Below are 26,109 nucleotides of genomic sequence, written 5' to 3'. Positions count from 1 at the left end.
AGAGCTCTCCAAGTTAAGAACAGCTATGGCTAACAAACTCTGAGCTGGGCTCAAGCGAGCACATTCCTGCACTTGTGTGTGATGTCAGAGAGAGCGCTCCACAGCGGAATCTGAGCTGCACCAAGTACGAATGACTTCTCAGTGTGAAAATATCTGAGCAGCACCGGTTCTTCCCTATGTCGGCTAACTGTCCAGGAACAGGTGCCCTGCTTTCAATTACAGGGCTAGCATGCCAGTGTAAGGCCGGGATTAGTTCAGCTTCTCACGGGGAATTTTCCTTGGTTGGGAATGGATTTATTATGGCTTCACACACGGAACAGAACTCATGTCAGCTGAGGGCACTGACACTTCATACGATTCAAATTAACCTGCTGTGGGCTGCTCCGCAGGGCTTAGAATGTGTATTCAAATGACGACATTTTAAAAACAGGTTGAAAGAAACCAGGATAGCTGAACTGCAATGGTTCCAGTTTGTTCCAACTAATCTCTCACCTGCTGGAAGTACCGTTCCAGAGTTTGTGGTAGCTGCAGCTCCTGGGTTTCCCCAAGCCAGTGACCTTGCCAATGGGCACTGTTTGCCTCTGAGGAATGAGGTGGGGCCTGGAAGACTTTGGAGGAACTTGTGACGGGGGTTAGATCTGCCAGTTGCCTAAGTACTATTTATTTTTTTTTGTTTTTTTATTTATTTTTTTATTCTTTTTAAATTAATATTTCCACCTGCTCCCCGTTTCCCATTTCCCTCCCCTCCTCCCAAATATTGCCCCCTCCCCCCCACTCCCCTCCCCCTATCCCCACTCCTCTTCTCCTCCCCCCACACCATTCCCCCTCCCTCTCGATACTGAAGAGCAGTCCAAATTCTCTGCCCTGCGGGAAGATGAAGGTCTTCTATCTACGTCCAGGAAGGTGAGCGTCTAAACAGCTCGTCTGGGACTGAATAAGCAATGGTTGAAACTGGACTCTCTGAGCATGGCGGACAATGAAGGCTGATGAGAAGCCAAGGACAATGGCACTAGGTTTCGATCCTAATACATGAACTGGCTTTGTGGGAGCCTAAGTACTATTTAAATAACACACACAAACACACACACTACTCAACACCTCATTTTTACCAATTTAAACGCCAAAGGACAGTATTTGTGTCACCTTGTTGAGAGAAACCGAGCCTCAAAATGGATCTGAAAGACAATCCCAGAGCAACCACCTTCATAACCTTCGAGGGAACTTGAAGGGTAGGCAGTTTTCCCTCAACATTTCAAATACAATTTAGAGATGTAGAAGAAAGACAATCTTTGGAAATGATTGATGTACACACTGAGTTTAAAAACAAGTCGCAAAAGACTTTAATACTAACACTGATGTTGCCAATAAAATTAGAAGTATTATTTGCTGCCGGGCGTGGTGGCACATGCCTTTAATCCCAGCACTCGGGAGGCAGAGGCAGGTGGATCTCTGTGAGTTCGAGACCAGCCTGGTCTACAAGAGCTAGTTCCAGGACAGGCTCCAAAACCACAGAGAAACCCTGTCTCGAAAAACCAAAAAAAAAAAAAAAGAAAAAAAAAAAAGAAAAAAAAAGAAGTATTATTTGCTATGCTTTGTGCTACTTGTGATGCTTCTACCAAAGCAAAGAAACAGTGATGGAGAACACTGTCATCTGCACTGCTCCCTAGTCCTAGCACAAGCGACCATCCTCTTAGAGGTAAGGCAAAATAAAAACAAACAAAAGCCCCAAATTTTATTGAGTTGCTAATATGTACACCATAATATACTCTTTATATGTGAGACTATTTTTTAATGTGCCTTTTGCTTCCCTTTTAATTAATCCTCTAGCTGCAGCTTTTGTGAACTCTTGAATATAATGGGACAACCTGGCAAAACAGTGAGAGAAATGGAACAGTTGGGTGGAACTGACATCATTTACCACAAGGGAGATTTTGTCTCAGTAAATTTTAAAGCAGTTCAGTTGTTAGTGTTTAGAAGGTATGTCACAGAGCTGACATGCTATTCCAACTAATAGTCCCTTAATACAAAATAAACAAATAAATGTATTTGGGTAAAAATGTTTTAGTGTTTGCAGAACTTGAACCACGTTCAATGTTTTTCATAATAGAGTAAGCATGTTAACACCTGCTCTTCTTCCTCTGTGCCACTCTCCTCTACCAACAAATGTCTAGCTTGGCTCAACTGTCATTGGTGCCTTTGGAAAACTGTCAGTTGTGATGGGAAATGATGCGTGCTTTCGCAAAAATCTAAAAGGGATTTTATTCAGGCATATAAAATCTTCCCAGGCCAGCACAACGACATAAGGGGTAGTAAAGGCACTTACTACCAAGCTCGACAACTCTAGTTCCACCACTAAGATCAAAACTGTTGGGAATATTATTTTAAGGGGTGTTACTTTTGTTTATGCTGTGGAACATTTGTTTTATGATGTAAAGATGTGTTACTTTTATTTATGCTGTATTTGTTTAACTCTGTGAAGCTGTGGTTCTTTGTCCAGAACACCTGAGCTCAAGGCCAACAGTGAGGCAGGAGAGAGGACAGGTCGGGGGGCAGGCAGAGAGAATAAATAGGAGAAAGAGAAAGAGGGAGAGCAACATAGGAGGAGGATGTCGGGGCCAGCCACCCAACCGACCGCGGAGTAAGAGTGGAAATAAGATACACAAAGTAAGAAAAGGGAAAGCCTGAAGGCAAAAGGTAGTCGAGATAATTTCAGAAAAGCTGGTAAGAAACAAGCCAACCTAAGGCTGGGCATTAGTAAATAAGTCTCTGTGTGATTTATTGGGAGCTGGATAGTGCCCCTCGCCCCACAAAAGTCAAAAGACTAAAACAACCAAGATTAAAACATCATAGTACAAAACCCAACTCCTGCATGCTGTCTGGTGACGCCCTGCAAGCACACCTGTGTGCCACAGTGCACTGTGGGAAGTCACCAGATACTGTGCAGCACACACAGGCACACAGATAAGTGTGAAAACAAAACAAGACACTTTGCTACAAATGGTGCAATGTCTAGACTCGCAGCCCCCACTTCACTGGAGTGCAGTAGAATAGACTTCAGCAACACATGCACTAAAACCCCATTTGCAGAGATGCATCAGGAACAAATTCAGACTGAAGAAATATAGTTGGAAAACAATTACATCAATATTTTAAAAGTTTGAATTTACAAGTACATTATCATTATGTTTAACTATGCAATCAGAAATGATATATATCTATTTCCTTCCAAATTTTGAAAATACCTTAAGAAAAACACAAATATAAATGCTTTACAACCATTTCCTATGTTTGAGTTTTTACAATGTTGTCACACTAAATGCTAGAATTATGAATATGTAACTATTCAGATACTGGCATTTCTCTTCATATAAATGCATCTGGTTGTCTTGCAAATATGGAGTTCAATTTGCCACTGACCCCATCCCTCTATCAACAACAACAAACCAATAATCTGAACTGTAAGATAACCTCCTAGCCAAACTGAAAGACTGCCTTGTGGGATATTTGCTGTGATTGGTGTAATAAACTGATTGGCCAATAGCTAGGCAGGAGGTATAGGCAGGATTTCTGGGGAAGAGAAAGAAAAAGGAGGAGAATCTAGGTGCATGGGAGACACCAGGAGACACAGACAGAAAACAGGAGGTGCAAGATAGAAGAGAGATAATGCCACGTTAGAGTAATAGAAAAATGGGTTAAGTTATCGGAGCTAGTGGCCAAGCTTTCATAATTAATAATAAGTCTTCATGTCATTATTTGCGAACTGGCTGGTAGGACAGAGAAAAACTTGTTCCACTGTCTAGAAAAAAATCTGAATGAAAAGTAAGAAGTAACCCCAAATTCCTGTTTCTCCTCCAGCAGCTGACTGCACGTTAACTCTTCCACTTTGTTCCAACATGTCCAGTCTTGTAGTCTGTAACGGGAATACTCCGCAGTCGACAGAGCGAGGGGGAGCATGCTCCACACGTTCAGTGGTGATACTCTTTCCTGTCTCATTAGTGGGATGTAAATTGTTACTTTTCCCCTACAATTGATTGTGTTTGGATTAAATAACATCCACTATTCCTCACTCACTAGGAAGTAGGATCCACACTCTTCTGGCCCATCTGCTATCTAAACCCGGGGTTTCCCCACCCACCAGCTTCCCCCATTGCTGTCATTTTGTAAGATCACATGTGTGTATTTTCTATGAACAGAATCAGAATGTCCATTTGCCCTGGAGATTCGCGCTGCAGAGCCGGGGCAGTGAAGACCAGCACAGGCAGTGCCAGGTCTACTCAGTTCAGGTATCAGGACTGGAGGACTGGCCTTTATTTTTCTCTTTTAATCCAAGACAGGGTTTCTCTGTGTAGCCCTGGCTGTCCTGGAACTCCCTCTGTAGAACAGGCTGGCCTCCAACTTGAGATCTGCCTGCCTCTGCCTCCTAAGTGCTGGAACTAAAGGTGTGCGCCACTGTTGCTAGGTAGGACCCGTCTTCTCTAGCTACCACGATGCAGAAGTGACTGACAGGCCGCAGCACACACATTAAGCATGGTTCACACAGGGATAGTATCTCTCTTCAAAACTGCTGTCTTTTAGTTGCTACTAGAGATGTGAGACAGTCTAATGTCCCTGTTTTAAATTTCTCATGGAAAAAACAATACTTCTTTGAATACTATTACATTGTGAAGCCTTTTAAGTAAACATGACACTAAATACAGTCAGTTCCAGTAAGCAAATAGTGGAGCTCACACCAAAGGGATGGGAGCAGGGTGGGGAGAGTGAGGGTAAAAGGAGGAGACAGAGGAGGAATCTGACCCAGCCGTGCTCATCAGCATCGTGCAAACCGGGTTAACTCCTCAAAGGCACAGAGACCTACGGTCTGAACAGCTCATGGGTCCCGAGAACTCAGCTAATGCTTTCATGTCTCAGTCCTAGTCTCCTTATTCACAGAACAGGGAGAGCAGCAGTAGCTAACCCGTGGCTCTTCACATGTATGTGAAGATTAGATATGAAGCTATCGATCTACAGCCAAGTGCTTACTGTACCTCAAAACCCTTTTTTTATGCATTTGAAGTGAGTGCGCTCATCTATGCATGCTCCCTTTTATATGTATCATGAAACTCATCCATATAATTTTCTTCATATGCAGTAAGATAACCGAGGAACAAAAAAGTACATAAATTCCTTTAGAAGAACATTAAGAGAAAAGAAATCAATTAAGATTAATTTCTCTGAAAAAGCAACAAGAAAATACAAGGTTTCAGCTTCCAGGCAACTATGCCCTGATATCAGGCAGGAACTCTGTCACTGAGGACTTGGCTGCTCCCTCAGACTCACATTTGCCCTTGAGTCTTTAGGCTAATCTTCTCATCTTTTGAAAAATACGCCAAATATTCATTATCTGGGAAGAGAGTCAAACTTACCGACAGACCCGATGGGCCTATGTCTGTCTTCACACAGAAAATAAGGTGTCTGAGTATGATTTCCATACCTGGTCCATTAAGAAAGTCTTTAATTTGTAGCGTAACAAGGGAAGGTGGAATTCCACTTTTACTGTCTGTTTCTCCAGGCACTGTCTGTAGCCACACGGTGTTGTAGTCAAGGGCTTCCGGCAGAGTCTTCCCAGGATCTGAGTGACAGAATTGAAGAGAAACACTGATGAAACCACAAGCTTCTCAGTTTGGTGTGTGAATCTTGGCAGACAAGTAAGATCAAAGTATGGTTAACCTGCTGCATACAAACTTCAGTACTTCCTGTGTTTGCAGGCATACATGTGTGTGTGTGTGCATATCAAAAAAGATAGACCAAGTACACAAGGCATGATGATAACACGGGAACTAGATCAAAACGCTTTCAATGTTTAAGTCACAGGTCTGTGTGCCGGCAAAGAGCGGATGCTGACGACTGGCTCTCACTGCACGCACAATGCTGGAAACGGAGAAGTGGCAAGCTCGTCAGCTTAAAAATGAGGCCCATACACTTTCAAAAGATGCAATAGATTAGAATTACTCTGGGGTTAATTGGATCTGTTTTAAAGTTTGTCTGACATCACAATCATTTTTACGGCTAAGCTTTTGAAGTTGCCGTCGGTAGCCTTCCCAAAAACCATTTTCCCATGGTGATAAAGTTTGGTCAACCTTTTATTAGTTCTAATTATGACTATAACTTTAGACTCTTTCTAATTTGATATTTTCCATTTTATGTATTTCATTTTTTCTGTTTAGCATTACATATCCTTTAAGAATATATTTTAGATACAGACAATGCCAAAGAACTTGCTTTTAAAGGCTTGGAAATCTATAGTTTTTTTATTTACATAACTCTTTAAATAAAAATGACTGTTGTATGTTGGCATATAATAGGCTTTAAAAATATCTTTTCAATATCCAGTTTTTCTTTAATTTCACTGTTGCTTTAATCTCTGTGTTCTAATGTCCCTTGAATGCCATTTTTATAGAGATATTCTTGCCATAGAACCCATCCATTCCATTTTCAGCCTATCTGAAATGTGTTATTAAAGCATTATTTATTTTAGGCTTTATTGATTGGCTTGCTTTCAAGAATAGCATTTACATATAGTATATTATATTCAACATATGGTTATATAGTATTACTGTCATATGTGAACTGGGCATATAAATTCTGCCTTGGAATTTGTGTTTCTTGACCTTATCATGTGATCCTTATGAAATTTGGCACATATGAACCTTTATGTTATTTCAAAGAAAATCCTGAAAGCGATTGACTGTGACATTCAATGTATGTGGTAAAGATCAAACACAAGCTAGTGCGTGCTTCCCTTTCATGACTGCAGAATGTGAAGCAGGGGACTAGGAAGAGTAGCCCCACTTCAGAGGAACAGGACACTGTTCTCTCCTCCAGACACAGCCGGCAAGGCTGGGGAGAGCATGGTGACTCTTTTTGCTGGAGGACTCAACTTAATTTGCAGGAGCCGTGTAACTATCAGTCCCTGAGTGTCTCGTCCCAAGGTACCATCTATCGACACATCATCAAAAGTGAGATCTCTATAAGGAGACATTTTCACTTTGAAGGGAAAACAATCAAGCAGCAAATAAAGTGACCTAAGAGGCGGAGTAACTAACGACAATGAACTGAAGCCCATCTATTTATAAGGTGACCTAAGAGGCGGAGTAACTAACGGCAATGAACTGAAATCCATCTATTTATAAGGTGACCTAAGAGGCGGAGTAACTAACGACAATGAACTGAAACCCATCTGTTTATTGGTGCGGGCACACTAACAAGACCCACTGGAAAGCAAAACTCAAAATAGCTCAAAGGAAGTGCATGGTTCAACTTCCTGGAAGCTGAAAGTTTATTGTACTTATTGTTTTAAAAACTAGTCCCCTTGATGTACTTTCCAGAGGGAAGGTTTCTGAGCAGGCTGTGTGACTGTAAGTACATTGATTGGTGCACGTTAGAGATAGGTGGACAGACCTATCCCTGTGGGCAAAGGATGTGAAGATGCTCGCGTCCCATGCAAATGTTCATCAAAAGGTGACTTCAGCAGAGAAGTTAACGATCAGGGAGACAGGATGATTTGTCTGGGTCCATGACATTTTCTCTAGCTTCTCCACTGTGATTGGGTCCTACACCTTACCTCCAACCCATTAAAGATATACCTTAATCTTTCCTTATTCTTTATTCTAAGAAGATATTATCATCCAAATATGTTTCTTTGCTTTCAGCTCTTATAACCTTGAATACAAATTTCGACAAAAAGACATAGACATATGGTTTAGAAATATACTAATAAAATAGATTAAGCAAGTCAAACCTATTTCTACATTTTTGAAAAAGTAAAACCCATCATTGGCAGTATCCATTTGTTACTATGGACTATTTGCTTGCCTCATGCGTGTGTGTGTGCGCACGCGTGTGAGCACGTAGGCATGTATGCATGCCTACACACACACTCACAGCATACCCATAGGAGCTTGAAGTAAGTAAAGAGTGTTGATGTGGTGGGATTCCCCTCTGTATGCTATAAATATGTTTTATTGCCACTGCTTAATAAAGAAGCTGCTTTTGGCCAATGGCTTAGCAGAATATAGTCAGGCTGGAAAAGATATATAAAGAGAGTAAGTGGAGTCACAGAGAAGACATGTAGCCACTGCAGGAGACAGACGCCTGATGCCAGTCAGAACCTTACCAGTAGGCCACAACCATGTGACAATACACAGATCAATAAAAATGGGTTAATTTAAGATGTAAAAGCTAACTAGAAATACGTTTAGCCTATTGGCCAAATAGCATTACAATTACTACAGTTTCTGTGTGACTATTTCAGGTCTGGGAAGCCTGGAATGAACAAGCAGACTCTGCATACAGAACATGAGCTGTGATTTTGGCTATCTACAGTACAAGTTTGGGAAGATGCTAGAGATGTTCCTGCCTGCCCCCAGTCTTCCCTGTCTTTCCCATTTATCCCTTAGCAGAGCCACTGAAGATGCCTACCTACATAAGACACTGTAGGTAAGTGACTTTGAGGAAGTGATGGGAATTAAGATTTGCTATTCTAATCTGTACCAAGTTTCAACCAATGCTAATTCGAACTATAAAGAAGCATCAGTTAATCAGGCAGAAGTCCTCAGATAAAAATATAAGTCCTGAGCTCTCCAGTGCCTTGAAGTACCTACTACATCACAGGGTCTCATGATGAGAATGTTTGAAGAAGGAAGACAGGAGTTGCCAGTTAATGATAACAAATAATTCCCAGAATAGTAGACCTATTTTGATGGCATTTACCAATACCCACAGTATAAATACTCAGCAAGGTTGATTTAAATTGTCATTGGTTTAATAGTTCTTTAGAGGTGAACAGTTGGCCTTCAGATGCCTAGTATGAGCCGCCGGCTTGATACTATTTGACAGAGGACTACAGGAGAGACCAGGAAGCAGTCTTGGAAAGAGCCTGTTCTACACCCTTGGCCTGAGTCTTCATCCTTAACCTTGCTATCTGTTTTCCAGTAATGTGCTGTGTAAAATGGTTGTGATCTTTCATCTTCATCGTCAACTTGAATGGACTTGGAATCACCTGGGAGACACACCTCTGGGTTTTACTGTGAGGACATTCCAATGATTTATCTGAGAAGGGAAGATCCACCTGAATAGGAGAGGTACCATTCCAAGGCTAGAGTGGGATTTCAAAAGTAAAATGGGAAAAAGAAGAAAAGGGGAAGGGAGAAAGTACATGGAGTACCAGCATCCATCTGTGTGCTTTGACTGGGAACAACAACATGATCACCACCTCATGTCTGGCCTGCCAAGCCATGGTTGCTGTGATGAACTGATTGCATGTAACCCCTCAAGCGATGAGCCTGAAGCCCTTCCTTTCTAAGTTGTGTTTGCTGTAAGAACAAGAAAATAGCTCAATGGCTTCTCTAATGAGAAGAATTAACCAGTCTGACTTTCAGACAGCTCAGTTCTCCAGATGTCTCACTGTTGGCTGCCATCTGTTAGGTGTCAAACTCTCATGTGCTTGCTAGGTTCTTCTTCAAGTCTTGACTCACATACCTAGACACTCACTCTCTGGCTTGCTGCCAAATCTCCAACTCTATATTAGGAAAAGGGTCTCTTACATTGTGTTCGGTTCCATTTCCACTGGCTCATACATCTTAACTCTGAACAGCTCATGTTCCCTAGATACAAAGAATTTCAGAAGTTCTATATAATAATATATGGTTATTATAACATGATAATATAAGAAAGGCATGGTAGGGGCTGTGACTAGTCAATACCATTAATAAACTTTTTCATAAAAGGTATACACATCTTAGTATTCTACACTTTGATAATCTTTCTTGATTGCATGTAAACTTATTCAATTGTAGTGAGATGAACAATAAACAATAAACCTTTTATTCTTCTTTTCTTAAGCAACTGTACTAATGTGGATACCCTACCTATGGACTGTTACCAGTAAAAACTGCTATGATTCCCAAACACTAGACACTGTAAGTACCTCTACAGCTAAGAAAGAGCCCATGTCATTAAACTATTGAGGAAAATGATGAAATATTCAGGGATGCGATGAGAATACTAATGGTAAATATTTATACATTTTCCCAACTTTTTTTAAACTCAAGTCAGTTGCAGACATGTATTTACCATACTCTGTGAAGAGAAAGCATGTCTGATCCGTCAGCTGTTCCTGTTTGATCATCTTGAAACCAGAACTAACCCTACACCTAGCAGTGCGAGCGATCCTCGAGTATATCCCAAGGCTCTTACCTGCACACTTGTAGTCAGGGGCCACACCTTTAAGCACAGCGTCAAAGATGGACATTTCCACTCTCTGTTTCCTGTGATGACAACTCAGAAGCAAGGAAGGCTGGGAGACAATCAAGTAGAGAAACGGATGGAGCTCTATGTCGCCAGTTCCTCTTCGGCCAGGCTGCCTGACAACAGTGACACCAAGTGCTTGTCTAGCAGATGACCGTGTAGATGCATGCAGGCTTTCAAGGGAGAGAACCCTTATTTTTTTTCCTGAAGGAAAAAAATTGCTACCGCTTAAGAGATCTTCAGCAGTCACCATGGAGATGCATGCCTGGTTAGGCTTAGCTACGTCAGCATCAACTTCTGGGAGGTTTAGGGAATTCTTGCCTGTGGTCCCATCCTCCTCCTGTTCTGGTACTGCGGACTTGGGTAAGGGCACCGAGGAATAGGTCATTAGTGAGATTCTGCTGGCCGTAATAAATATGTCGAAGGGAATAAAGTTGAGGTTTTTCACGATGGAGGACTGGTGGGAGGGCCGGGCTATGCGGTGCTGACTGGCGCCGCTGCACTGCTCTATCTGCACAATCTGGATTTTAACGCTGTCACTGCCGATTCCACTGTCCCAAGCACCGCTGTGTCGGGAACAAGTTTCAGCTAAGCCTCCATCAAATGTGTCCATTTTTTTCTGTTCTTGTTTAGAGATCTAAGAAAAAACAAGCAGATATGTCAAAGTAGTTATGTATCAAGTGTCACTATATGAACAATGCTATTTAAATAAGCTATTTAAAGGAACGTAAAATGGACCTAGTACATCTTAAAGCCATAACAACCACAAAAGCTATGTGAACGTTCCCTACCCCAGAATCACCTCATAATCTAAGGGAAATCTTCTTCTTCTTCTTTTTTTTTTTTTTTTTTGAGAAAGGGCCTTCCTTGCTCCTTGGCCTGGGCTAGCCTGAAATCATGCTGTGCAGACTGAAATTCACAGCAATCCTTATGCCTCAGTTTCCCCGACAGTCAAGAAGCCTGAAAACGGGGCTGGAGAGATGGCTCAGTGGTTAAGAGCACTGGTTGCTCTTCCAGAGGTCCTGAGTTCAATTCCCAGCAACCACATGGTGGCTCACAACCATCTGTAATGAGATCTGGTGCCCTCTTCTGGCATGCGGGCATACATGAGGCAGAATGTTATATACATAATAAATAAATAAAATCTTTAAAAAAAAAGAAGCCTGAAACCAATGCCAAGAAATTCTTGAGAACAAATATCAAATTTCCTTCATTAAAATGTACTTCTGGGTGTCAGTTTCTCACTTTATATTAATACAAATCAGCTTTTAAAATGCTACTCCAAATAATTACTTTAGTAATCTTAAAATAATTCCCCATATTATATAATAAATGATTCCATCCTCCAATCAGGTTTATTGTTGGTAAACATAAATTCCACATGGCTTCAGATTCTACTGTGCTTTTCATCCTTATTATAAGACTAGTTTATAGGATTTTGAACAATAAGAAAAGGAAAATAAAAGAAGTTTAGACTTTGAAGGGCAAAGATCAAATTAAAATAACTGCATGACATTTAAAAATATGTTAATTTATCTTTTTCTACAACAGGACTTGGGAGGAGGGAAGGGTGAATCAACAACCCAGTACTGAAGGCCTCTGACTCCCTGTGGAGAAGGAAGGCCATGTTGGTGGCAGCAGATGGGCAGAGTCCTCCGAGGCTTCAGCTTCTCCTTCCAGGACCCTAACAACCTAGTGGGCACTGGGTGTTTCATTTGCTTCCCTTTGAAGTGATACAGATTAATCCATATAAACATGGAGAATCCATAGAAATAAGGAAAGGAAAACAAACCTTCCCTAGTCCCACTGCATTAGCAAGTATCATCAACAGGATACCATATTCAGTATTTTTTCTGCTGCTCAGGCCCTTTTGTGATTATAATTATATTGAAGAGACAAATTTGAAACCCATTTCTATCCTTGTGTGTTGCTTTGTTTCTGTGGCAGGGTCTTGCCATGTAGCCCACACTTGCTCTGAGTTCTCTAGAGCCAAGCAGGCCTAGACACACAGTCACACAGTCTCTCTCTTTCTCGTTCTGTCTGTCTGTCTGTCTGTCTGTCTGTCTCTCCTGCCTTATCCTCATCCATGAGTACCTTTTAAAAGAACCTGTAAAGAGCTGCACACAGTTGATTTAAAAGAGTAATTTTTCAACAATTTCTATATAATTAGAAGTTTGAGCTTTTAATTCTTGCCAATAAACATCCGTGTGAAATGGTAAGAACTTTCAGGGCAGGTTCCCAGGAGTGAAGCTATAAGGTAAGCAGCACGAAAACCTGTGAGGTCACTGAGTGTGTCCAACCTTTCCAGAAGGACTGCATCAGGACCACGGCAGCGAGTAACAGAGAAACGGTCCTAAAGCTCAGTGTAACCGCCGAGTGTTATCTATCAGTCTTTAGATTCCAATTTGACTGGTTAAAAAATATTTTGCCAAATGCTTCAGATTACTGTAAGCTGACTGCCGAAGACTCTTGGCTAAAGTGTCAAATAACAGATAACAAAGATAACAAGGGAACACTTTTGAAAGGCTTGCCAACAATGTTTATCTTGACTCTGGTAAACTGAGAAGCACAAAATGTTATCTATTTGAAACAAAACAGTGTATTCCTAGTCTTAGAGGGAACCGTGTTTTCTGAAGTCACTCTACCTATTTTGTGCTCTTGCCCTAACCGCACTGCACTGTGCTGGCGACAGCTGGCAAAGGGTCAGCCATCAAAACTTGCCCTTTTGGGTGATCTTAGTACATCACACAATTCTCCTACAGCATAAATTATATCATGCTAAAACGCACTGTGGTATTAATATCTGATAGTTTAGAACAGTATGGTTAGATGGCGGACTGCATATAAGCCAGAGTTCCCACAACTGCTGTTTCTCTGTGATATCCTGCGTATGCTAATGCAATGGATTTCTCGCAATCACGTGACACAGGGGAGAGGAGACAACACTGTGCTGCACTGAGAGGCTATGCCACTGTTTTTACAATGTACTGTGTTCTGTATCCTTATTTTAGTGTGCACTCCTTCTTACAAAAGGCTTGTGGCAAACAATACACTTTTGTGGCCACAGCAGCATTCTACATATTGTATTTACTACTTTTCTTGATTGCATTATTTTCTCCTATGTTGGTTAATCATGCTCCCAAAACAATGGGCTATTACACACACATATAAACATACATTCAAACTACAGGTACAGCAGGATATCCCATGCAGCTGGCTATACATTAATACTCCATATTCCTACAACTATGAGAGTGTCTACTGGTGCTCATATTTCTCAGAGATTCTTATAAGTAATAGTGAGGCATAGCTCTGTATGGGCACTGGAATCAGACAAACCTGAGACCAAGTCCAACACTCTCTAATTACAGGACTTCGAACAAAATTGCAAACCTGTGTTGACAGAGGCTGCTCATTTGTTTCTTGGCCACCCAGACCCAAAATAATAACAAAGAAACTATTTTTTTTTTGATTTTTCGAGACAGGGTTTCTCTGTAGCTTTTGGTTCCTGTCCTGGAACTAGCTCTTGTAGACCAGGCTGGCCTCGAACTCACAGAGATCCACCTGCCTCTGCCTCCCAAGTGCTGGGATTAAAGGCGTGCGCCACCACCGCCTGGCAGAAACTAAATTAATTAAAACACTGCTTGGCCTATTGGCTCCGGCTTCTTATTAACTAACTCTTACATCTTAAATTGACCCATTTCTATTATTTTATATTTTACCACGAGGCTCATGGTTTACTGATAAGGCGGCAGATACGTGACGTCTTTCTGATTCTGCCTTCTTTTGTCCTCTATCTATGCTTGGAATTCTATCTTGCTCTATTCTGTACTGCTATAGGCCCAAAGTAGCTTCTTTATTAACCAATGGTAATAAAACATATTCACAGCATACAGAGGGGAATCCCATATCACCTCTGTAAGGAAATGCATAAGATAGAGTTAATTATTCCTCACAGAGCTGGTACAGGGATTTGGGAATGCAGTCTCATAAAGTATCAGTGCCTGGCACATAGTCTTCTAACCTAGGCAGCTGCTATAGGTCTGTAGCTTTTTCAGGTGAAGAACTTAGATGATATGATCTCTATCACTGCATAAGTAGTAATACGTCCTCAACACACTGAAGAAGATGCAGTGATAACTGTTCTTCCTATACTAGTAACGGAAAACAAATCACACAGCAGACTGAATTTACTACTGTTAAGACACAAACACACATGTGGGAAGACTCCCAGTCCTGAGCTCTGAAAACCTTTCACAGACTCATTCACAAGCCTGTGGGGTTCTGCATCCTGCACACTGTGTGCTGAGCATACAGCAAGCGGTCCTCTTAGTCTCTGGAGGAGTTCCCTCTCACACTGGAGCATCAACGCGTGAGGCTGATAGAGCACCCAGTGAAGTTACTGACAGACAGAGCTCCCAGTGAGGTGACTGACAGAACACCCAGTGAGGTGACTGACTGACAGAGCACCCAGTGAGGTCACTGACAGAGCACCCAGTGAGTTGACTGACAGAGCACCCAGTGAGGTGACTGACAGAGCACCCAGTGAGGTGACTGACTGACAGAGCACCCAGTGAGGTGACTGACAGAGCACCCAGTGAGGTGACTGACAGAGCACCCAGTGAGGTGACTGACTGACAGAGCACCCAGTGAGGTGACTGACTGACAGAGCACCCAGTGAGGTGACTGACTGATAGAACACCCAGTGAGGTGATGTACTGAGTATAAAAATAAAGAACTTTATGCAGGGTAAGTGAAAACAACCTCCTCTTTATAAAAATTATATTATTTATACAATTCTTTTGGGTGCAGCTTGGCTTTCTCCCTTCCCTTCCATGCTGTTCAACTTCTCCCACTATATAATGTCTCAGATTGGGAACAAGTGTGTTTATTGTTTGCTACATATTGTTACATATTATATACACTGTATTATCTAATTGCTTCATCTTTTGAGGAGAAAATATCGCTATTCCATTTTACAGCTGAATAAACTGAGGCTAAAGGAGGTACTCAATAGGTCATTGAGGAGAAGGCTGGCAGTTTTTAAGTAAAGAGAAATACCTTGTTGGTATTCTTGGAAAATGTGAAAAGGTTTAGTTTAGAAACCACGTAAAAAATGACATTGCTTGTTTTCAAGATAATATTCATTTTCAAGCATATGCCACTATGTCAAAATTTTCAAATATACCTCCAGATACATTTGAAAAAGCAATACAAATACTTCAGTAACAAGGATTATTGCCCGCATTTCGAGGCATTGTAAAGTTTTATACAGTTTAGTAAATCTGCAGGTTGGGCTCCATGGCAAACCCCAAGCAAATGCTCATGTCTCATAAGTTATTTTTGTGTCTCAATCAGGAAACTCAGCCGCAATTTCATACCCGAGGCTGCAGTGTTTATACATGAAGAATTTGCTTCTGATTTTCAGATGGATGTTTAAAATCTAGTCTTCCCTAGAACTATAGGTGTTAACATGGAAACACAAAACACCAATACTGCTGGGAAAGGCAAGGAAAGCGAGTGTCCAGTCTGCAGGGAGGACAGGACACGGGCTCCTCAACACAGGTTTCACAGAAGCTCCTTCTACTCACTACTGACCACAACAGAACTCTGAATAAGTGACCTGAAGATGAAAGGCTGACTGTCCTTGGAAGAAAAAGAGGTAAAAATTCTGCAGTGTTAAAAGTCATCCCTTCAATGGGAACTCTAGCTAAAAGTCTGGGTCTCCTCCATTCCTCTAAGTCTCCAAGCACCACGATGAAGTGGCTACTGAGACATGTTTGAAAATCCAGCAGTTTGTCTCAGCTCACTGTAGATTTATCTGGCCCACTGTTAAAAAACACTTTCTGATTCATTGTGTTGGGCTCTAAACTTGGGCATCACCAAGTTTACCACTGCTCTGAGGAAAACTGAAGTTCACAGTGTAACCATCTCCAGGTAACTTTTGTTTGTTACTGTGCAAGGTGACTAAGTTCTCAAAACCAGCTGTCTCTCTGGGCAGTACTGTTATAGCAGGCCTTCCACTCTTTACCTAACTTATTTAAAATGGACAATAAAAGTTTTCTTTAATTAGCTACTGGTGTGCATTAACATGATCACGATTAAACCATAAAAACCAACTGTACATAACTCTGGTCCCCTGTTCCATATGTTTTGAATTATTCTGTTTGAAAATGTACTTTGCGTCCCTTTTTAAAAGTTCGACCTTCTGCTTGCAGAGAATTAAATGCATATTACTGTAGTGAAGAAGATAATGTTTCAGACCTCCAGGCATATATTAAACACACTGGCAGCACTTGAGACAAAATGCTTTACTTATTAGATACTTCCTATTCTAAACAGTGTCATCAAAGGCTAAAAACAAAATCCATATAAAAGCTGCACAATGCTTCCACACAGAACCTGTGCCAAAATCCCCGGACTTTCCAACTAATGAGGAAAGGATGTGTAGTCTTAACATGTGAATGTAAGATTTTCCAAGCATTCACTTTAGGAAACTAGACTATTGATTCCATATGGGTTATGTTAAATGAAACTGTATTGGTAAAATAACCTTTAAGATATCTGGCATGATAACAATAATTAAACACTATTCCAAAGACTAAAACAAAAGGGAATTTGGTTCCACAATGGCTAATTAAAATAAAATGAAAAAGCACAGCAGGCCATCCATCAAGATAAATTGTTATTGTTTAAGAACTTTTAAAAATACTGCTAAAATATACTTTTAGATAAAATCTGAAAGAGATGGAAAAATATTTGTGGCTTAAAAATGAATAGTTTGGTGAAGAAAAAAAGTATAGGACTCTGAAATTTTACGTGGAGATAACAGCTTTAAAGCCTTGAGCACAACCAGATGGCACTTAAATCACAGGAATTCTACAGTTTCACTATCAGTGGGCTCCAATAGAAGAAGGTTTCCAATACCTAGGGAAACATGTCATGCTGATAGTTTCCTTCTTACAAGATTTCAGTGCATTTCCCCATCCTTTCAGGGCTATGCATATGCAGACAAGCAGCACATGGAGATGGTGCTGAAAGCGGGGTAGAGCGAGAACTGCAGCTAATTCCTCTTAATGTAGACAGGTGTTTCCTAGCCTCCCACAGTGCCCCAGGGGAAGTGACTCGAGCACATCGGTAAGGGGACAGCATCCAAGAACCAAGTGAAGGGTTTCTCCTTATTCTAGTTAGGTGCTCATCAGTGACATTCTGGAACAGGAAAGATAAGATGGGTCATGTCAGCATTTCAACAATGGCTCTGAAAAGCAGCCCTAGCTAGGTGTGGTGCACACGAGTGCATTCCTGACATCTAGGAGGTGGGGATAGGAACAATATGAGTTTGAGGCCAGGGTGGAAGATGAGACCCTGTTTCACACAAACCTCAAACCAAACCAACACACACACACACACACATCACCTTGATTAACACAAACACTATAAATATATGTTCAAATATTTTACATGAAGAAATGTGTGGAAGGAAACTCCTGAGATCTGTCAAGGACTATGTTAATTTTTTTTTAAAGATTTATTTATTTATTATGTATACAACATTCTGCCTCCAAATACGCCCACATGCCAGAGGAGGGCGCCAGATCTCATTACAGATGGTTGTGAGCCACCATGTAGTTGCTGGGAATTGAACTCAGGACCTCTGGAAGAGCAGCCAGTGCCCTTAACCACTGAGCCATCTCTCCAGCCCTACTATGTTAATTTTTGCTTTGATGGATGACAATGACGGGAAACTTAGCTGTCACTCCAACCGATCACTCTGCACGACCGCCTTACATTTCTGTCCAATGGTCACTATATGGTGAGCAGAAGCATGTCCACATTTGGCCAGGTGGACACGCCATGTTCTCCCTCATGGAAACTGCAGGTGTGGCACAGCAGTGACACACCCTTCAACAGGCAACACAGGACTCTGACCTTGATCAAAAGAGCCTTTTCCAATTATGAGTTCATTTTCCACATCTTATAAATTATAAAAAGTCAAGTGTAAAACCACAGAATCAAAGTTTCAACCACATCTGTGTATCACTGTGACATGTATCCTAATTTTACTGCCCTGACTCAAACTCAGCAGTGCTTCAAACAAGTAAACATCATGTCTGCCTCACAAAATCAAATACAGTTAAAAGGGAGGAGTGGTCACAGCATTCTGAAATTACAAATGAGCATATTTATAAACTTGAGAAAACTCATGCGCTTCGTTATCTAAATATTTATGGAATGGTATGGCATGCTGGGGCTGGAAGAAGTTGTTACTGGACTTTGATACAAAGATTGCCCACATTGGAGAGTTTATGTAAATAGCAAATTGTATTAATTTTATTAAGAAACGAGTATAATTTTATACTTCCAAATTTTCAGTATCATAGATCAGAAAATTATGGTGAATTACTATTTCCACTCACTGATATGCTAGGTAACATATATCTTTGGGCATTAAATATTTTCATGATACTTGGGAGTGAACCCAGGATCTCACACACGCTAGGCAAGTGCCCTACCATTGGGCTGCAGCCTCAGCCCGTAGTGAAGTAAATTAAAAAAACCAGAATAGACATTCATGTGAAAAACTTCCTTCAGCGAGCCCAGTCAATTTTTTTTTAAAGTAAATTTAAGCTTGGGGTGGTGGTACATGCCTGTAATCCCAGTACTTGGAAGGTAAAGGCAAGAGGATTCAGAGTCCAAAAGCCATATTTGGTCTTTTAGCAAGTTCTAGGAAAGGCTTTGGGTACACAAGACTGTCTTAAACTACAACAAAACTGAAACTTAATAAAGAATCAAGGTATAAACTTGAATACTATAGAGTATAATAAAACAAAGGCTTTTAATGCTTTATTTTCTCTAAGTCAAATGTTATCCCACACAATCCCACACAACGTAACTGTCCCAGTCAATGACAAGCAAGTTTTCTCCATAATGAGGTGATTATGCCAAAAAGCAGCACAAACAACACTACCCTCAACAGATGGAACGGTGAAGAGCACCATGTCTCAGTTTTCCCTTTCATGGTGTTCCCAGTTCTTTGAAGTACTATTATTGGCCACTCCTGTCTGCTAAGCATCAATTCAAACCATCACGTTTCACGACACTGTTGCACTAACGGCAATACGGAGGCAGCTCAGTCAAGGCTGAGTTTTATTGCAACGTGTGTTCTAATCAAAGCTGTAAATTAGGAAAGGGGGCCAGGACTAGAGTTAACTGACTATAATACTTAGATAATTATTGGTGTTGTTCCAAAATAACAGACTAGAAAGAGGGAGGGAGGGAGGGAGGGAGGGAGGGAGGGAGGGAGGGAGGGAGGGAGGGAGGGAGGAAGAAGAAGAAGAAGAAGGAAGGAAAAAAGGAAGGAAGGAACACCTACTAGTTATACCAGTTTCCCTTTACACATAAGCTCACAGCATAAACTTATTTTCTGAGATCCTAAACTCAAGACAACTAATACAAGAAAAACTTTGAACTCAGGGCCAGTTCTCATTGCGTCTCTCTTCCTCTCACATGTGTAATGAATCAGAACAGGCTGGTCATTGTATGCAGATATAATTCTTTATATTATATGCTGACTTTTACATCTGATTTGTTCTCATTTTTAATGAGCTCAGGTTTTAAGAAAATAAAACACCACATTCTGCGCACCTTGCCACAGATGGGTTTGCATCAGGAACGATCGGTTCAGAAAACATCATGTTAATGCTTTAAAAGTGGCTACTGTGTGTACAAGGTATCTATTTTTTCTACTGATAAAATCTAAAGCTCCGTCTACTGATGTCAATGGGGAAACCATTTTGTCCCATGGCTGCTCAATGATCTGCAATAGGATTGACTCAGCTGCCAGTGCCCACCCCGTCAGGCTTCACAGTGGAGTCTGAGCTGGAGTCTGTTTCTCATAGAGTTACTCAGACACTGACTTCGCTGGGCTCCTTATAGCTGGTCTGATTTTACTAGAAACAACTGCATCACATCAGCCACTCTCATAAACTTGTTTTAAGATGTAAGCAGCCACAACCCTGAAGGAGATCAAAGTTTACTGAGCCTGCGCACTCTCTGTAAGAGTCAAACAAAAGTATGTTTAGCTTCTGCAGCAATGTAGGACACTGGCTATTAAGTATTTCAGCTAAGCTGAACTTGAAGAAATGCCTACCAATAAAATGTATATAAATTCTTATTCAATTATGACGTGAATCACATACGTCTTTAAAGATATTACAATTCTCAAAAGCAAAAAATTAGCATGCTTTAAAACAAATTTCTCCCAATATGCAGAATAAGTTGAGCATATCCATAGTTAATTTTATCTAGCACAGGTTATTACTGTCTAGCAGACAAGTTTTGTTCCTAGTCTATTTCCCAAATAAGCCTGGTTTAGTTAACTACAGTTTCTTTAAAGCAACTCAACCCTCAGTGTTCTGTCCTCTTCCTGACGTAGTGAAGTTCATAAGGATCACGTGTGCGCCTCACTGGATACCCCACCCTCGTAGCAGCAGATCCAGTGTGCACTGAACGAAGGCCTCATGCTTTTCCTGTCATATTACTAATACTTTGAAGATAATAATGCAAAAGTCCTGAAATGAAAGGTAACCAAGCTGAGAGAACATTTAAGTCCTACTTCAGTTCTACTGCATTAGAAAACGCTCCCGTCTTCTTTGTCTTTCCCTGAAAACCAGTACCACGCTTTTCCCCACAAATATGACTGTGTTTGAATCAGGCAAAGAGTTCTAAAAATAGCTCTGTTCAGCTTGATCAGATCACCAGGAAGTTATCATATTGTGTTGTACTTTAAGTCATATAATTCTGAGAGTTAGAATTTTAAGAAGGTAATTTTCTACATAGTTATCTATAAAGGTAATTTGACATGTACTTTAAGTTTGGACATTTGTCCTGTGGGACTTCTTGGACAGTAGTGTAAAAGTTTCATTCCCCAAAAATTAAGAGATGAAAAAAAGAAAGACAGACAGAAATCCTACACTGGCTAACTGTATTTCCCAAGTAGCTGGGGGGTCACAGTTACCTGCCAGAAAGTCTGTCTCAACTGGATTTTGCATTGTCACCAAAGGTTTCCACGTGGATACTGATGATCAATGCCAGAAATAAAATACTTAAAACACCAGTATGTCATTCCTGTCTTCCCTTTCTATTATTTACTCCTTCTGAAAGGTTCAAAGAGAAAATATTCCCCAAGTGTCCTCATCAAATTATAAGTATGAGTCCCAGGAGAATAAAAGGCCCATGAAAATAAAGTTTGTAGTCCCCTCCCACTTTATCACTAGCACCTGAAACAATATTTGTTACATAGTGTTCATAAATATCTAATGAATGACTCATAATGGGAACAAATGGACCAAGTCATTTACAAAGGGGAAGTGAGCACTTGCCTTCTTGCCTAGAGACTGTTATTTGCTGAAGATGCTTTCTGAACCTATCTGAAACAAGACTGGAAGAAGATATGATTCAAACTGTTGAGACAGTAGGAAGGACACCACAGCTGAGGGAACCACATAAGCAATAGTTTAGAGGAGGACTAAGTATCTAGAAAAGCAAAAGTCCCTGTAGCTCAAAGAGTAGAAGACTGAGAATAATGGAAGATAAAGTTGGAAAGACAGCAACAAGTATGACTTCAGGTGACAGGTTTAAAAATGTCAACTCTTTAATTGATGCTACTCAGGCTCCTACAAGGGCATTTAGGAATGTCAGTCAGCACGGGCAAAGGCACTCAGTAAAGCAGAGGGAACACAGCCTGGTGTCAGATGCCTGAGTTGGAGCTGAGGTCCAACAACTTACATTCCACATGAAGAAGAGCTACACAAACTTCCTGAGCAAACCAATCACAAGACAGCACTTGTGAAAGTGGCAATTGTGTGTAAGGGCAGCAGACAATGACAGAATATTGCCATGGGATAAGCTACCTACTCTCTGAGACTTCCTCTTTCAAAATCAACCAATCATCAAAGTCCCCCTCCCTCTCCACTGTATCTCAATGCAAATGCAGAAGTCAGAGGAGAGCTTGTAAAAATTTGTTCTTTCCTTTCACCTTGTGAGCAGCAGAGCGGGAACAGCACCAGGCAGCAAGCACCTTTATCCACTAAGCCATCTCCTCAGCTCAAGGGACTTCCTTACTAGCCCAGCACTCAAACTCCTCAACTTCAGACTCTCATGCTGGGACTTCACACTCACCTGCCAGCTTCCATGTTATCATTTATCTTGTTCACCAGCCTGTTGTAGAATATTACTTTAAAGTGTTTCTTTTGTGCATGATGTGGAACATTTAACAATGTAAAGATGTGTTGCTAATGTTTAACTCTGTGAAGCTGTGGTTCTTTGCCCATCTAGAACACCTGATAGTCTAACAAAGAGCTGAACAGCCAATAGCAAGGCAGGAGAAAGGATAGGCGAGGCTGGGTTGGCAGGCAGAGGGTAGATAAAAGGAGAATCGAGAAAGAGGAGGAGCAAGGGGGGATAACAAGGAGGGGAGGACTATAGGGCAGTCATCCTGGAGTAAGAGTGAAAGCTAGCTATACAGAGGAAAAGGAAACAGCCCCGAGGCAAAAGGTAGATGAGACAATTTAGTTAAGAAAAGCAGGTTAGGAACAAGCTAAGCCACGGCAGGGCATTTATAAGTAAAAATGAGCCTCCGTGGATGATTTATTTGGGAGCTGGGTGGTGGGCAACAAGGAGCAAAGAGCTCCAAAGAGTAAAAACAAAACACCAAAAAACCCAATAAACATTTTGGTATTCTGACATTTATAAGTAATAATAAGCCTCCACATGTGGTGGTTTATTTGGGAGCTGGGTGGTGAGTCCCCAGGAGTATAGAGTAAAAACCAAACAACATTTTGGGGTTCCAATGTGGGGCGAGAGTAAAAGGAAATCCAACCACAGTCTCCTGTAATCCCGTAGGACATGTGATCTCTCTCACAGAGCAGGCGCACAGCATACAATACCTTCTACCGCTGACTTCAGTCCTGACTTTCTCTCCTAACTAGATTACAGGCTTCTGGGGCTTGGGAATATGATGCACATATAAGTTCTGTGTACAAACATGTACACATGATAGGTACCTAGGCTAATAACTGTGATTAAGATGGTAACAGTGATAACCTAATTGGTTACTGGGTATTCTTTGAAGCAACAGTATCAACCCACAGGTAATATTTACTAGACACTGTCTCATCATATATATCACCTCTATAAAGTATATATGATTTTTTTTACATTTTTTCAGTGCTATAGTTCAGTTTAATGTTGGTTTTCTTCATTTTTGAAACAATATTATTTTACATACCAATACTAGTTCCCTCTCCCTCTTTTATACATTTTAAGATGAAAAAAAAGAAAACCCCCTAAACCCGAGGCCCTGAAATGTAATTTGATCAAAACCATAGTCTTGATAATGGAAGTGGGATTTGAATATCTACATCCACTCTATAATTCAATGGAAACCACAATCTATAGTGTCTGCTTCCCAGAATCTTACTTTCTTTAATGCTCTTTACCCCAACTCAAAAAGCTTTTATACTTTTTTGATTGTTAATGATGTCTCTCTACTAAATGGCAAAACCAGTAACTGTAGGTATATAAAAAACCTTATTTGCTACCACACACACAATGCTGGATGCAAATGCTCCACTGCTTCTTTTTAGAATAAATGAACTAAGCAGGAAACCTGGAGGGAGCTGGGAGCTTTTACTGCTTCAAGCCCCAGGAAGAGAGCGTCCAAAGGCCCCGTTTCTAGTCCTGTGGGTTTTATTTGATGTGAAAAGACATCTGTGAGGTACTGGAACTAGGGGCACGCGTGTTTGAAAATCACTGTTTTCCAGAACAAAAGCCAACTTGGAGTTTAGAGTACTGAACCAGGGAGCTGATCGATGGATGAATGAATGAGGCGGAGCTTCATTATCTCCATTAATTCACACCTGCGTGCAGCTATGTGGGGAAAACAGGCTGTGTTTATAGTTTTCGGTTATTTTGGTGGGAGTTAAAATGATATAATGCAGGCCACCTGAGACTCAGTGTGTCAGAGCAGGAAGATGAATTGAAAATTAAACCATCCCTACCCTGCTGGTCTTTTTTTTCTAAGAACGTCTTGCTAGGCTTGATGAGGATTGCCTTTAATCACAGCAGGCAGGAGGCAGAGGCAGAGGCAGGTGGATCTGAATTTTAGGCCAGCCTGATCTACAGGACATCCAGGCTTGCTACAGAGAGAAACCCTGTCAAAAACAAAACAAAAAGATCAAAACCCCAAAAAGAAACTGTTTCAAAGAACAAATTATGGGGTAATGGTGCTGGGATATTGATGGCAAAAGATGATTGATGAAGAAAACATAAAAGATAAAAGCAAGATCGCTGCAAAGTGCTTGTGTCATCCTGTGTGTACGCGCGCTAAGAACACAAAGTCCAGTTGTGTCATCCTGTGTGTACGCGCGCTAAGAACACAAAGTCCAGTTGTGTCATCCTGTGTGTACGCGTGCTAAGAACAAGAGAGTCACAGCAACCCTCATGTACCTATTAGTATCAATGTTGTTACTATTGCTATTACTGAGAAAAGGTGCTGCAGAGTATTTGTTTACACTCTGAAGAGTCTTTGCCACGGCACCTTCTAATTAGTTTAATAAAGAGCTAAATGGCCAATAGCTAGGCAGGGGAGGTTAGGTGGGACTTCTGGAGACAGAGAGGACTCTGGGAAGAAGAAAGGTGAAGTTGACAACTAGACACAAAGAGGAAACAGGAAGTACAAGATGGAAGAGAGGTAATGCCACATGGCAGAACACAAATTAACAAATATGGGTAATTTAAGTTATAAGAGCTAGTTGGGACAAGCGTAAACTAAAGGCCAAGTTTTTGTAATTACCAAGTCTGCACATCATTATCTGTGAGCTGGCGGCCCCCCCAAATTCTGACTACATTTGGCATCCAATGTGAAGCACATACACAGAGCCCACTGCCTGCAGGGCACAGAAGCATGGCTCATTGTTTAAGAGGCCCTGCTATGAGCTACTATGCACGGGGAAACTAGATAGACATGCCTGCTGGACCATAGACACTGCAACTTCCCAGAGCTGGGATGGTTAGGTGGACCTGAGGTGAGGGGGAAGCTATACAGCAGCATCATAAGCCACATAAGAGTAGCCTAGCAGTTTAAAATTTGGCTCACATGGTCAGAGGAGGCGGTACACACACACACAAACGAACTTAGATGCAAATAAAGAAAATGGGTATAGACAGTCAGAGAAAAAATAGTTTAAAAATAATAAAGTCTTTAAAGTAAGACTAAAGTAATATAAAAACAATAAGCCATGTAAGAATGGGAAATTCACAGGGTGCCTTGAATTTTTTGAATGCTAATGAACAAAACAACAGCTGCTGAGAGACAGTGGATTATGGAAACAGCTAAATTAAACCAACCAATATATTTTAAGAATGTTTTCACTTCAGTATGGAAGTCAAAAAAATGTGTTGGGGGAGAGATTATGACTTTGTTTCCACATGAAAAAAAAAGTTATGGTTCTTTTCTTTTTTTTTTTTTTTTTTTTGATTTTCGAGATAGGGTTTCTCCGTAGCTTTTTTGGTTCCTGTCCTGGAACTAGCTCTTGTAGACCAGGCTGGCCTCGAACACACAGAGATCCACCCGCCTCCCGAGTGCTGGGATTAAAGGCGTGCGCCACCACCGCCCGGCTGGTTCTTTTCAAAATTAATGAAGATCAGATTTGATTGGGAGAGACCTCTTGAAAATCTTGACAACAGACATGAAAAAAGAAACCAAGAAAGACAGACGATAAATATACTGATCCCTCTACTATGAGAACAGCTCTGAGACTGGAT

General features: G+C 41.0%; 1 protein-coding gene across 6 annotated transcripts in view; it reads right to left on the bottom strand.

Moving 5' to 3' along the window:
- Positions 1–26,109, bottom strand: part of Vps13b (vacuolar protein sorting 13 homolog B) — a 438,985-nt gene that overhangs the window by 148,348 nt on the left and 264,528 nt on the right. For all 6 annotated transcript variants that reach the window (XM_057791252.1, XM_057791249.1, XM_057791251.1 and 3 more), the window contains 2 exons: positions 10,234–10,921; positions 5,471–5,608 (listed from right to left, as the gene is read on the bottom strand). In XM_057791252.1, the coding sequence (XP_057647235.1) occupies positions 5,471–5,608; positions 10,234–10,921 (826 nt within the window). The remainder of the gene's footprint in view (positions 1–5,470; positions 5,609–10,233; positions 10,922–26,109) is intronic.

This window comes from Chionomys nivalis, chromosome 17, assembly GCF_950005125.1.
Source record: "Chionomys nivalis chromosome 17, mChiNiv1.1, whole genome shotgun sequence".
Taxonomy (NCBI): domain Eukaryota; kingdom Metazoa; phylum Chordata; class Mammalia; order Rodentia; family Cricetidae; genus Chionomys; species Chionomys nivalis.
The sequence above is the reverse complement of the archived record's forward strand: the minus strand, read 5'-3'. Positions and strand labels throughout refer to the sequence as shown.